Here is a 14,982-nt window from a genome sequence, read left to right on the forward strand (position 1 = left end):
ACTATACAAAAAAAAAAATAAGGACAATATAGAAATACAAGGTGTAAATGAAATAAACATAACATGTCTCACAGATATTAAGTCATTGCTACCATGAAGCTGCATGTTTATGTATATTTATGGAGGCATATATTTCATGGCTAGAAAGAGAGCATCAATAATACATCAGTATGCTCCTGTATCAACCAAACCACACCAATAGCATTGATCTGCCAGTCATTTTATTTCATTAAAATGTTAATTTCTTGGCCTTTTCGGTAATCAAGGAAATACAGAACAGTATAAAACTAGGGAGTAACCCAGGCAACCAATCAAATGTTTTGCTTTTATAGTTCTTCGTGCAGCTGGCTGAAAAAAAAGCAAACCACTAAAATAAGTTACTGACCCATTGGACCAGTATTTACAAATGCATGCTAAACAGTGTTTACAAAAAAGCTGATATTTCATACAATAGTTGTTATGTACACATACAGATATCCTTCATAGATTTTACTAAATAGTTCTCTTGATAAATAGACATCAAGATGAGAAACAAAAGGAAGACAATTATGAAGATAAGTACAGAGCTTTACATAATGCTTTTGAGCTGGGTTAGTCAGTTGTGCTCATTTAATAACAATCGTATTCAGACATAACAACCAATTGGGTATATTGAAATGTATACACCCGTGGTATTGATTTTCTTCAGTTAAACAAGAGTAGTGTCATGTCTGAGAGATATCAAGTTCAATAGGTATTGATAAACCGAGCAATCATTTCCTTCATGTCATGATGAAATAGACGACAGCTGAATCTTGATACTGAATGAAAAACAACACCATTTTTATTTTGGATTAAAATAATCCCTGTTGTAAATCATAAACATATTAGAAGTCACAGAAGAGTTTGCCGACTTTATAAAGGCCAGAAGAACAGGGTGACTGCTTTTATACAGGTCAAAGAACTCCATGATTCCAAGCACTTATCCTAACTGAGGACTAAGTACCCTTTGTATAATGAATAAAGTACCCCCCTTGTAAGTTACCGAGGAGTTCCTTGACCATATAAAAGCACAAGTGTTTTTATACAGGTCATGGAACTCCGAGGTGACCTATTTTACAACAGGGGGTACCTTATTAATTATAATACACAAGTTTCAGTGAGTCATGTGAGAAAAATGACATCACTAAGCACTGATTATAACCAATGACATCACTAAGCACCGTTTATAAGGATATACTGTAATTTACAGGATATTCATGGTAAATATCCTGTAAATAATATCTTTATAATACACAAAAGCCATGAATATCTTGTAAATGATATCCTTATAAACGGTGAGTACTGAGTACAGTTATAAAGGTGAGTAGTGATGTCATTTCTGTCACATGACTCACAGAAACTTGTGTATTATAATAAATAAAGAACCCCTGTTGCAAAATATGAGGATATTAGAAGTCACCTCGGAGTTCCATGACCTGTATATGGTCATGAATCTCCTCAGTAACTTATAATATCCTTATAATTTACAAGAGGGGGTACTTTATTCACTATATAAACAGTGCTTAGTGATGTATTTTCTGTGACATGACTCCCCGAAATTGGTGAATTTTAATAAAAAATATACCCCTGTTTTAAAATATAAGTTTATTGAAATCACCTCCATGGCTTGTATAAAAGCATGAGACCTATGGCTTGTTCTTTTACATGGTTATGGAACTCTGAAGTGACTTATAATAGCTAGTGATGGGCGAATTTGTCCAGTTTTGCCGAAAAATTCACGAACCGCATTGAAGTCAATGGGCGTTAAAATTATTTTTACGTGCGTCAATTACGACACTCGTGACAATTGTTATCCGTGCCTATTTTGGCCAAATGCATTATTCTGATGCGCACCCAAATATTTTCGATGCACCAGATTTTTCACCTGTAGATTTTTGCTGCAGTTTTATTCACCGGCAACAGGAATTTCTCTGTGAATTTGCGCCCGCCAAATTAATTTGCCCATCATTTATAATAGCCTTATATTGTATTTTACAGTATGGGATACATTATTCAGTATATATTTTAAAGGCTATTTGTGGTTGTTGATGTACAGGTATTGAAATTCTTATCTGGATCCAAATGAATGGAAATCCATCTCCCATAGAGAACATTTCAAGCAAATGATTCTAATTTTTAACTTGATGGTAACTAAGCTGCATAAATCCATATTGGTGGTAAAACAATCCTTTTGTTTTTAACTAATGTATAAATGATTTTTAGAAGGCTTAAGGTACGGTGATGAAAATTACAGAAAGTCCCCTTATCTGGGAATCCCCAGCTCCTGATAATAGATCCCATACTTATACTTTGAACAGAAAACACACCCATTACAGTATCACATTCACCACTAAAATAAACATTCTAGCAAAACTAAAAAGAACATAGCCTCAGAATATACATAAGAATTAATAGCTTTACATATCAAAGGATTTCCTTTTGTATTTTCCAAGCTGAGAGTTGGTACACAGCCAGACAGATACTGCTTGGACTTTTTGGCATTGGCTGTGCTTTTTATGGCCACAGAACTCCTTTTCTGACTTCTAGTATCCTTATATGTTACAGCAGGGGGGGAATTATACCAGGGGCTTTCAAGCTGTGAGGTGTGGCTCACATGTGAGACATCTTTAAATATTTGTTGTGAGCCAGTTGGAATTCTTGAACAAGCAGGGATTTCATCTGGCATCCAGATCATCCCTATTCACTGAAATGGAAACCAATGCTTGGTCTGTATCCCCTCCCCCTTCTTAAAGGAACAGTTCAGTGTAAAAACAAAAACTGGGTAAATAGATGGGCTGTGCAAAATAAAAAATGTTTCTAATATAGTTAGTTAGCCAGAAATGTAATGTATAAAGGCTGGAGTGAGCAGATGGCTGAACAGAACAGAACACAACTTCCTGCTTTTCAGCTCTCTAACTCTGAGTTAGTCAGCGACTTTAAGGGGGGCCATATGGGACATAACTGTTCAGTTTGCAATTGATCCTTAGCATGCAGGTCAGACTCAAAAGCAAACAACTATGACCCATATGTCCCCCCCTAAAGTCATTGATTGGTTACTGCCTGGTAACCAATAAGGGCTCTTACTGACGAGCGGTTGAAGCTGCGCTCCCCTGCGTTCCGTTTTTTTGCGTTCAGCCGCAGGGGAGCACAGGAATAGACGCATTTAGCTTTTTTCAATTGGGCGTACTCACACAGGCGCGTGTAGGCGCCGAACGCAGGTTGAGACGCAACATGCTGCATTTTTCCTGCGTTCGGCGCAGGGGAGCACAGGAATAGACGCATTTAGCTTTTTTCAATGGGGCTGTACTCACACAGGCGTATGTAAGCGCCAAACGCAGGAAAAATGCAGCATGTTGCGTCTCAACCTGCGTTCGGCGCCTATACGCGCCTGTGTGAGTACAGCCCCATTGAAAAAAGCTAAATGCGTCTATTCCTGCGCCCCCTGCGGCTGAACGCATAAAAACGGAACGCAGGGGAGCGCAGCTTCAACCGATCATCAGTAAGAGCCCTAAGAGAGCTACAAAGCAGGATGTAGTCTTATGGCAATAATGTTAGACATTCAGTGACTCCAGCCTTTATTCATTACGTTTTTGGCTAACCAAATATATTATACACATTTTCTATTTTGCACATACTATCTATTTACCCAGTTTTCCACTGAACAGTCCTTTTAAAGGGGTTGTTCACCTTTCAATTAACTTTTAGTATAATGTAGAGAGTGATATTCTGAGACAATTTGCCATTGGTTTTCATTTTTTATTATTTGTGGTTTTTAAGTTATTTAGCTTTTTATTCAGCAGCTCTCCAATTTGCAATTTCAGCAATCTGGTTTGTAAGGTCTGAACTCTAGCAACCATGCACTGATTTGGACAAGAGACTGGAATATGAATAGAGGCCTGAATAGAAGTATTAAAAAGTAGCAATAGCAATACATTTGTGGCCTTACAGAGCATTTGGGGTCAGTGAACCGCATTTGAAAGCTGGAGTCAGAAGAAGAAGTAAAAATGATTTTAAAAAACTATAAAATAAAAAAGAGCAAACTAAAAGTTGCTTAGAACTGGCCATTTTATAACATATTAAAAGTGAACTTAAAGGTGAACCACCCCTTGAATATTATTTTATTTCTTTAGATGTAGGAGATCCTAATGGTTAACAGAGATGAAAATTCTCTTTTGGAGGCCTAGAGAGAGAAGCAATTAAGAGATGCAGTTAACAAGGTCAGATTTTAAAAAATACTTGGTCTAGAGAATGTCTGTACATGTTAAAAACATGTGTTTTCTTATAGTAGTGAGCAATTTAGCCCCCAGGTAAGGCTCATCAACCCAACGATCAGTTTACAAGCCCCAGACCCCTCTCTTCTAAACACTTGTCTCGGGTCAAATGTCAAGTTTGTTGCCCATTGGCTATTGCAGAGTGTAAATGATAATGACCTTAAAAGATATTACTGTGAGAAATGCTTGACCTTGAAAGTGGACATGCTTTAACTGGACAACGGTCACAAAATATACCATTTTAGACTGCCCCGTTCATAAAGACATATTAAGGGGCACATTTAATTAGCTCGAGTGAAGGAATAGAATAAAAAATACTTCAAATTTCGAAGTATTTTTTTGGCTACTTCGACCATCGAATTGGCTACCTCGACCTTCGACTATGACTTTGAATCGAACGATGCAAACTAAAAATCGTTCGACTATTCGACCATTCGATAGTCGGAGTACTGTCTCTTTAAAAAAAACTTCGACCACCTACTTCGCCACCTAAAACCTATCGAGCATCAATGTTAGCCTATGGGAAAGGTCCCCATAGGCTTTCCTAGCTTTTTTTGATCGAAGGAAAATCGTTCGATCGATGGATTCAAATCCTTCAAATCATTCGATTCGAAATGAGAAAAAAAAAAGAAAGTAGTAAATCCTAGATGCTATTATCAGCTCAGAGTCAGGAATGCCTATTTATCAAAGTTCAAATTTGTCTAATGTTATAGGTTTTTTTATACTTTGAACAAACCGTAATTTTTAAAAGCTTTGAAAGTTTGCTCATTTATTTAAAAAATCTGTATATAAATGTTGTAATTGAATAAAATCGTGAAAAATAACTTGAAGACCTCACATCTGTGCTCTATTATTCTTATTATTCATTTCAATGGTTCAAAAAATTTGAACAATTTGCATTGAAAAACCTGCATTAAATTTGCCCCAGACAGCTCTCTTTAACATTAACTTGGCAGCTTTTACATGCCAAAGTTTTACATTAGAATTCTTTGCCCTTAATAAATATCATTCAAGTATTGAAAGCATAATCTGAATTGCAGAAAAATCGCGCATTAGTGTTTCGCTACCCTCAACCCAATCAGAACCTGGTGCCTTTAGGGCTTCTCTTAAGTTGCTCTAACATACTGAACAAAGTGAGGAGAAAAGAGGAGGGAGAGGCTACACCTACCAAGCTACTGTTGGGAATATATATACTTAAAATACATTTTAAAATGTACAAAAAAATTAAATACCATCTTTAAAAAAATATATTTCTGGAATCACACACATAAATATACAGTATAGATTTATTATGCCCCAGTAATAATTCTAAAGTGACTATAAAGTGCAACAACTTCCCATCTAAAATCCAAAAAACACAAGGCTAAATAACAAATGTTTACCTTCATATGAAAGTGCACAAAGCTGCTGAACAAATTTCCTGTCAGGAAAGGTTTTGATAGATGGGGGAAAATTTTAACTTCTGGGAATCCTTCACAATTCCCCAGTTTGATAAATCTTCGTGTTAACTGAGGCGCTCTTGAGGAGGGCAATAGCGGGTTGATCTGATTGTGGGCCCTAGGGCCCAACGATCGAAACTCAACTAAGAGAATACAGGCGATCGGACCGAGGACCAAAACAAAGAATCGATGCAGTACTTAATCAGACAGGATTTTTAAGCCTGGCTGATCTGGGGAAGCCTGTTAAAGGGCCCCATACACTGCCCAGTAAGCTGTTGACTTAGTCTGTTGGCAGCTTATATCTGCCTGTGTATGGCTACTTTTAGGGTTGCTACCTGTCTGGCTTTGCGTCCGTCTGCCTGTTTTTTTAAGGGACTGTCTGGTATGGTATCAGCCCTGTGAAACCTGGACTAAAATCAGACCAATCACTGCTTCCCTGAACTCATATCTCCACCCTGACATTATGAGCCTGTCCCCAAATGTCATAGATTTCCTCCCTGGATGTCAAGACACCATCAACGGCCCACCCATGCCAGGTACAGTCTTTCAATGGTTAAAAGCAGTTTCAGTCTTGCTATGTATTTGTTCTGCTGGTTCTGACTCCTCAAAGTAACAATCAGCTGATTAAAGGGGATGTAAAGGCAAAAAAATAAAATCCCATTTTTACTTTCATTAATGAAAAAGAAATATATCTCCAATATACGTTAATTAAAAAATCGGTACCGTTTTTATAATAAACCTGACTGTATGCAGTGAAATTCCCCCTTTGTTTTACTTGCTCTGACAGCTACAGATAGAAAACTTTGGTCCCTAACCGCTCTGCAGGGAAATGATCATACTTTCAAACAGCAGGGGAGAGCCCTCCCATCTTACTTCCCAGAACTCGAACAGCTTTATTTGTTTCCCTGTAGAGCAGCCGCGACTGTCTCCAGATTTGTATCCATAGACCCAGTGCAGTCTGTATATTCCGATTATTAATCAGTCTTGCTGTATCAGCTTCTATGGCAGATAATATTTGACTTGTGCTGTTTTGATAAATTATGACGATCCCTAAGCTTAACCTCCCAACTGAAGCCCAGACCACACTGAGCATGTGCGTAGTCTTAGTCTTGCAAAGAAGGTGACTCCCTGCGGCCAACTTTGAAAATATAAATCACTTGTTTAATTAGGCTTCTGGTACAGTAAGTTCATGTTTAGTATACAAAATACAGCATTTCTAGCATTATTTTTATCATAGACTTTAGTTCCCTTTAACAGACCTGGAGCACTGACTTCTGCTACATGGTTTCGAGAGACAGAACCAGATAACAGAAAGCACTAAACATTTACTGTTTTCAACTATAATTATATGTTCTAATAACTTTAAAATTGCTGAAAAACTTTAATGTATGTTGCATGCATTTTGGAAAGTCACGTTAAATTCCATTTTTATTGATTGACAAAGTGTTCACAGAAGGGCATTGTGTTACATTTAGGGGCCTATTTACTAACATTCAAATTTCTATTTTTTTTCACAAATCAATTTTTTTTCTCTAGAAATATGTTTTTCAAATTTCTCTAAAATTTTCTAGATTTATAAAGTGTAAAAACCACAAAAACTCTAATACAAAACTTTGGCAAGTAAAAAGCAGTCAGTGTCCTCTAGAAGTCAATGGGAACTGGACGAATTTTAACTATTCCCTAGTCAAATTACACTAAAATAAACTCTAAAATTCTAATTTTTAAATTCAAAATTCTAATTCAAATTTTCACTTCAACCCTTGATAAATCTGTCCCTTAATGTTCATTCTTTTCCTGGAACTTAGTACATGACTGAACTAAAGGTAAAAATATCACATTGCATTGTTTGACAAACTGACACATTGATCGGCTTTGAGGAATATGTCTGTTTTTGTCATGTCTGTGTAAAATAGACACAGGTTGCTTTAAAGGGAAACTCCAAAGTTACTGGAATGATGAAGATACACTCATTGACTTGTATAGTAACTCAGCAGGTTTCAGGTGTTCTAGAGTTTTTAAGTAGAATATTTAAGATTTATATATATTTTCAAGATTGAGAGTCTGAATTTTCATAAAGCTTTATTATAAAAATAAAGGTTAGTGATTTGGATTGGAAAGCCTGTGCCTTTCAGTAAGTATATTTAAGTGACAGGTGGCTATATTTTCCTTTAAGATATGGAAAACTATATACAGCTAACCCTGTGGAGAAACACTGATTTTCTGCCTTGTATGTGTGTTCATTGACAGGCACGGAATCATCCTGTTAGCAAACACCCAGAGTGAATTTCATCTCTAAAGTACGAGTTTATGCACCCAGATTTATTGTGTGTGTCAGTGAACACACATATAAGGTGCAGAAACATTGGCTTTTCGCTGCTTCCATATATATATATATATATATATATATATATATATATATATATATATATATATATATATATATATATATATATATATATATATATAGTGTAGAAGGCTTTGGCACACACTTCAGGAGTTAGGGACCTGGGTGCAATCCAGAAATAGAATATCCACGACAAAAAAGCTGAAGCACACCAGGATTTTCTTCAAGAAATATATGATGGAATAAATACTTTTATATTTCTTGAAGAAAATCCTGGTGTGCTTCAGCTTTTTTGTCGTATATATATATATATATATATATATATATATATATATATATATATATATATATATATATATATATATACACCAGAGGGGTAAAAGACTTGAGTTCCAGTAATTTAATGCCACATGGGGTCAATTCTCTATGATTAACACAGGACGAGAATCAGCCCGTCCACTGGTATCAGCCTTCTCCTATGACTGCACCCAAAGCCACTATGTTGTGCCTGGTACAGGCACATTGAGTTTATTTTGGTGCTCAAATGCATATGTAGGGAATCAGACAAATCCTTCCCCTGTTTTTCTGTCTGTGACTCATCCAGCCCAGTTACAGGCTGGAGAGCCATCCTATTGGCCAGGTGCCCCAGTGCATCCTTGGGAGAGGGGGGTGCCTGACTTTGGAGCCAAATCTGCAGGGTTTCCCACAGAGCTTATAAAGGGATCCCTGCTACAGCAGCCAGAGAGATCCAGGTCTGTGGAATGTGACAGTGCTGCTTGAAAAGAATTTTCAGGGAGAAGGAAAAGGAAAGGGTTGTGGTTTGCTCTGCTTTGAGGAAGTACTTGAGCATCAGGAGGAGCCAGTTTCTATCTCCTGTCTGTGGATACTTTGGCCACTGTGTTTCCCCAGGGTGAGGACAGGTCTTGCTCGTGTACCTGCCACATGGGAGCGGCTACTACTTTCAAAGGGAAAGGTACCTTGGGGCAGGTAGCGCTACCTGGGGACATTGAACTGACCAGATTTATTCTACATTTATCCACTCAGTGTGGAGTGTGGGACTGTATCATTGAGAGACTATGTCAGGGGTTTATTGCCCACACAGGTCCTCCAGAGTAAAGTTATATTGTGTGATTTGTATTTACAGTTATTGCATTCAGTTTTACATAAAGTTTATATTTGTTTTACTGCAAACTGTTTTATTTTTCCTAGTGGAAATCCCCTGAGGTGTGCTCTTCAGTGTTCCCTAGGTGGAGGCACTGCGCTGTAAATCCCAGTTCCCAGTACTTTTCATATGCAAAAGGGACTCAGGGCCCTGGATTGCCATGGGTTAATTGCTATTTAAAGAGACAGCAACCAAATTAGGGATATACATACTTCAGCACTTTAATGCCAAAATCATCTGTGGGCGCGTGCACCCAGGCCAACGCTGTGGCTCCAGGTGCAGTCACAGGAGAAGGTGAATGCCAGTAGAGGGTCATTGCAGAGAATTAGCCCCATGTGGCAGTAGCCTTACCCCATTGATTTTAGGCAGACATACAAATTTCTAAGAATTACTGTATTCCTATAAAAAGTCTTTACTCTTTTTGATAGGGCTTTCTGGCTCTAGACATGAATAGTTTTTTATGTAACAATCCAATCACCAAAAAAGGGTGGACTTTTGCTTAAAGGGGTTGTTCACGTTCCAAAACTTTTTTCAGTTAAGTTGTTTTCAGATTATTCACCAGAAATACAGACTTTTCCAAATTGCTTTCCATCTTTTATTTTTTTAAATTTTTCCCAAAATTTAAGTATAAAGTAGAATGGTTTACAGAGTTGGTGATCCCCCTGCCAGAGCTGCTTTAGAAAGGCATAAAAAGGTGAAAAATGAAACTTCAGACATCAATATTAAAAAAACAGTGACAAACAGAAGGCAAGTGAGAAAAATCTATTTTTCTGGTGAACTGAAAACAACTGAACTTATAAAGCTTTGGAAGGTGAACAACCCCACAAAGGATAAAATAACTCTCCACACATCTGAACATATAGCAAAACCCTGCACTAAATAAAAAGCACTTCAACTTGTTTTTTTAAGCGTTGGATATAATTTTGTATAGTTTCAAATGAATTATTTTCAGAGGTTTTCCTTGATTGAACATAATCAGACTGTTTATATAATATAAACTGTAACCAGACACAATGTTGTTTGCTCCAAAGCCTTTAAAACCAGTCATTTAAGACACAATTACTGAAATGCTGAGCAAATAATCGGAATTTATAATGCTAGGCATCAGCTAAAATCCTGTTGGGTTCTGATCAAAAATGATTATTTGCAATTCAAAAATAATAAGAACGGCATCAATGAAAAGGAGAAGACAAAAAGGACAACCAGGATTACACAACCCTTGAGTCTTTATTATTTAAAAATACTGCAGTGCAATTCTACATAGAAACATTCATTTATTCTTTCATTATCAATTTTCTCTCTATCATGTTTGTCTTTGGCAACCTTTAAAATAAAAATAAAGACACCTACAGTTAACGATATATTCAGAACAGCTTCTATAAGTGTAAATGCACACAAGACTTATGATGGGTAAGAATGACCTGCTGCTTGGGCCAAAGTTTTAGATTGATTTGGTTTTAAAGAAAGTGATCACATTGGATAATGGAAGCCCAGATATGTTTTTTTTAAGAACTTGTCTTAATAAATGGATTAAAAACGGGGGCATTCATGTGTCTGGTCACTGATCCTTTACATGCGACATTGTGATCATCACCTGAATAGGTTTGCCAATGTTTTCAATACAAAATGTGGACGTTTTTACAACAAAGGCAAATATTGCACGCTATGGTTAAAACTGGCCCGACAATTTGCCCTTTAAAATGCTCTACAAAAAGATATGACATAAAAAAAAAGTAATTGAGATAATTAAAGCATTTTGCAATAAATAGGTCTTTATAAACCGACTTTTCAGGAGGAAATTCTTTCATGTTTAAACAGTTAATGAGACCTTTCAACATTTGTTGATGTTGAAGTGTGATTCCCAGCACCTAAATTCTAGCAGATGAATTTTCTCCCCTCCTCCAAAAACACCGGATTTTGAGTGAAACAGCTTCTTGTAATTACGCACCTGATTTGCAAAGGAGCTAATAGAAAGAGACAGCAAATTACAACAAGGTAGAAAATGTTAATATTGAGGTGCTTGCCTGCTGTATTTCATGCAATCTATGGCACTGGCTCTCAAGCACCTGAATGCTGGCGCCATAGATTTTAGGTTTCCATTGTGCTTGCAGTGTGGCAAGATCAGAGGGCAGGGAATTGGTATAGGCTGCTAAAGAACCACAATAAGATCTATATTTATAGCATATAGGGTAATTGCAGATCTAAAGGAAATTGGATCACTTCTAAATCTGACCCAATTTGCACTTGTGTCTTTAAGCTGTAGAAGCTACGTTTGTATATGTTAATAGGAAGGAGGTGGGGAAAGTTTTTGGTTCACTTGTTAGGAGACTATGGCAAATATAAATATTGTTTCTAGAAAAAAGTTTTTTTTTTATTTAAAATACTGTTAAAATGTTGCATATGTTGGCTTAGTATTTTTGCAGATGGAGAATTAATGCAGGTAATACAACTATTTCCACTTGCTAATGTTGTTCGAATTTGCCGTCATCACTGAACTTAGATGGCAATAGCTTTTTTAATTTAGAAAGCCTAGAAAAGAATGTGGTTTTGATGCTGTTTTAATTGTAGAATAATAATTAAATGTCTAATTAAACATGGTTAAATACAAATCCAGCATTTTATAAAACATGGCTGGAGATGTCACAAATTCAGTTTTAATAAGAACAAAATACAAGCTCACCCACCACCCAAAAGCGTTTACAGAAAAAACAATGGCATGGAGTTGTAGAACTATTCTTGGAGGGGGGTATCCTAAAAATTCATGATCACAAAGCAATCCTGTAACTGATCAGTCACCGGGGTATGTTTATTTGAGCATTACTGGAAAGGGATCAGAGTTAACTACACAAATATTTTAAGCTTTAGTAAATATTTTATTTCTAGACTCCCTGTCAACACTATGTGGGGTGTGGGTTTCAATCTGAAAGTGCACAGTATAGCTTATAGCAGCTGCAGGTCGTGTTGAGACAGCTTGGGCTACACTGGTCCTCCTCCATAATGTCCAGTTAAATCAGACTAACCTCCAGACTATAACAAACCTTACCCATGCCACATTTTGTCTTCCCGGTCTGCAAATGGGGACTGTTAGGCACCAAATGTTAGGCACCCCCAAGTGATCGTATTGACTTACCTGAAATCCCGGGCTAATGCTCCTATTAGCAGAAAACTGCACCAGCCTGGGGTTATACCAGTCAGCACCACGGATCGACCTTCTTCCGTCTTCTTCTTTCTTCAAATTTCCAGGGGCAGATGCATGTGCAGTTGAACAAAATAGGCGACTTTTTAGTTAAAGTTCGGCTCTTCGTTCTACTGCACATGCCCAGCCCCGAAGAAAGAGCAAGACGGAAGATGATCGATCCGTGGTGCTTGCTGGAATAACCACAAGCTGGAGCTTATAGGAGCACCGGCCCAGGGTTTCAGGTAAGTCAATACAATCAGTTTGGGTGCCTAACATATGCCATCCCAAAGTGCATGAAGCCTTTCCTTTGAATGGCTCTGACAAAGCACGAGCAGTATTGACACAAGAATAAACATTAAGAAGTTAGACCTTTAAGCATTTTAGAACATTGGGAAGAAAACAAAAGACAAGCAGATGCAAAGACAGATGAGACTCCGTAAATAAACTAAACTGAAGAACAAGCGAGCTGCGAAACATCAGTAAAGCACTGCAATATTTAAAACCTAAGACAATGTACATCAATACTCTATAACTTAACCAACTATGTAAAGCTCACCAACAGAAAAGGGCATGTACAGAAAAGAGTTACCTGAAATTCTTCCAAATATTTTACATTGAACAAATTTTAAACACTGCAAATCAGCACATCATGCCAACACGAGGAAGGATGGTTACAAAACGTTATTTACACTTTTACAAAGAAGACGTGCCGGTTTCAAGAAATAAAGAGAATACGCACCATAAAAGGACGTTCTTTTTAACCAGCCCCTGCTAACAATGTGCTCAGTGCCAGTTTAGCAGGGACATTGTGAAACATGCAAGCAGTGTAGAGTGATTTACTAACAGTATATACAGTTAGATGTGAGCTGTAAAGGTCTGAGTATGTACCATAGTACAGGAGCTAAGGTACAATAGGCACTTTGGTGGCTGCTACTAGCAGCTGCAGAGGACTAAAAGTAAAGTTTGCAGTAAATGTGATGAATGGTTTACTTAATGATAGTCTAGAACAATTTGCAATTGGTCATTTCTGTGGTTTCCAATTATCTTTGGCTTCTGCAGCTTGCGATTTCAAATGCTATCAGGATCGGATCACTGTCAGCAGAGCAGTAGTGGGTCAATAACACCAAAAACCGAAAATACTTTATGTACATTTAGAAAATGTAGCGCAGTAAATTCAAATAAAAATCTTAATGGCAGCAACAGTCTAATATAATATAACGATGTTTGTCACTATGCAAGTGTAGACAGCCATGAATGACACCTGATTGCCATTTATCAGTACTTAAATAACAAAAAACAACTGTATTCTAAACAAATTATGTGGAACGTGCTTATAGTAAAACCTGTACAGCAGATTTAACTGCTATAAAAAGAGAGGAAAGAGAGGGTCTAGGAGGGACACGTTTTAGGCACCCCCAAATGATTTGAGATGCTCATCTCTGGCACCGCACACCTCTACCTTTCCCTTTCATTTACATGATATCATTTTTACTAGAGCAGGTAACCCTATGTGTATTTTAATATTAATTATTTTTCATCTATATTAAACTGATACCATCATTGAAAAAGTGTTTGGTTTTGCCCGATTCTGTGAATGTGGGTAGCACTGGATAAAACTAACGTACATGTTGTGCTTGCCGTGGACAAGGAATAGCCTGAATAAAAAGGTGAATAAAAATCTAGCTGTGCATTCTGCTTCCTAACATCATTGTCACTTCCCTCCATAAACCAGATAACAGTTTTTTTTTTAGTTTCTTGTTAAGAGAAGTAGAAAAGGAAAGCAAAGGGTTTACTATGTGTTTGGTTAACTTCCCCTTTAATCTCTAAAATGCAGTTCTGGGAAATAAGATTGGTCAGACTTGATAAAATGCTGAATTCCCCTTTAATTCAGCTGAATCTTTTTTTCGTGGATGGTAAACTAAAGAAACCACATACTTTTTAGGTTACTGTATGTACAGGAATTAAATGATGTATAGTTGTTTCCTCAATATTTGGCAAAACGTTTACTTTTTTGCACAGACTTCTGCTAATGTCCTGAACTTTGGCTCTAAATGATTTAAAAAGTCCATTTTGTCCTCATCTCGAAAATCACTGCAGCAGCCAACAGATCCTCCCGCTGACCCTTTTCCTTCAAAGTTGTAGGACAGAACATAATCGTCTCCACGTTGTTGCTCCTCACTCTGTCCACACATGTATAATTTCTGTGCGGAAAAACATACAGAGGTCAGTGGAACCAAACTTAGTTAAATCTAAAAGCAAGTCATGATTCTGACACACTAGTAGCTGTGAATTGAAAAGAGAAATAGATCATACTAAATATATGTATACAGGTATTGGACCCGTTATCCAGAATGCTCGGGACCTGGGACTTTCCGGATAACGAATCCTTCTGTAATTCGGATCTCCATACCTTAAGTCTACAAGAAAATCATATAAACATTAAATAAACCCAATAGGCTGGGTTTGCCTCCAATAAGGATTAATTGTATCTTAGTTTGGATCAAGTACAAAGTACTGTTTTATTATTACAGAGAAAAAATAATTTTTAAATAATTTTGTCATTTAAA

The 14,982-nt window shown here is 37.0% G+C and overlaps 1 protein-coding gene across 1 annotated transcript in view; it reads right to left on the minus strand.

Moving 5' to 3' along the window:
* Positions 1-10,445: 10,445 nt before the first annotated feature.
* The window catches only part of dsc3.L (desmocollin 3 L homeolog), a 33,078-nt gene continuing 28,541 nt past the window's right edge, over positions 10,446-14,982 (minus strand). Inside the window, exon 16 of the mRNA XM_018267957.2 lies at positions 10,446-14,616. Coding sequence (XP_018123446.1) covers positions 14,419-14,616 — 198 coding nt within the window. The 3' untranslated portion in view covers positions 10,446-14,418. The remainder of the gene's footprint in view (positions 14,617-14,982) is intronic.

This window comes from Xenopus laevis, chromosome 6L (assembly GCF_017654675.1).
Source record: "Xenopus laevis strain J_2021 chromosome 6L, Xenopus_laevis_v10.1, whole genome shotgun sequence".
NCBI classification, from domain to species: Eukaryota; Metazoa; Chordata; class Amphibia; order Anura; family Pipidae; genus Xenopus; species Xenopus laevis.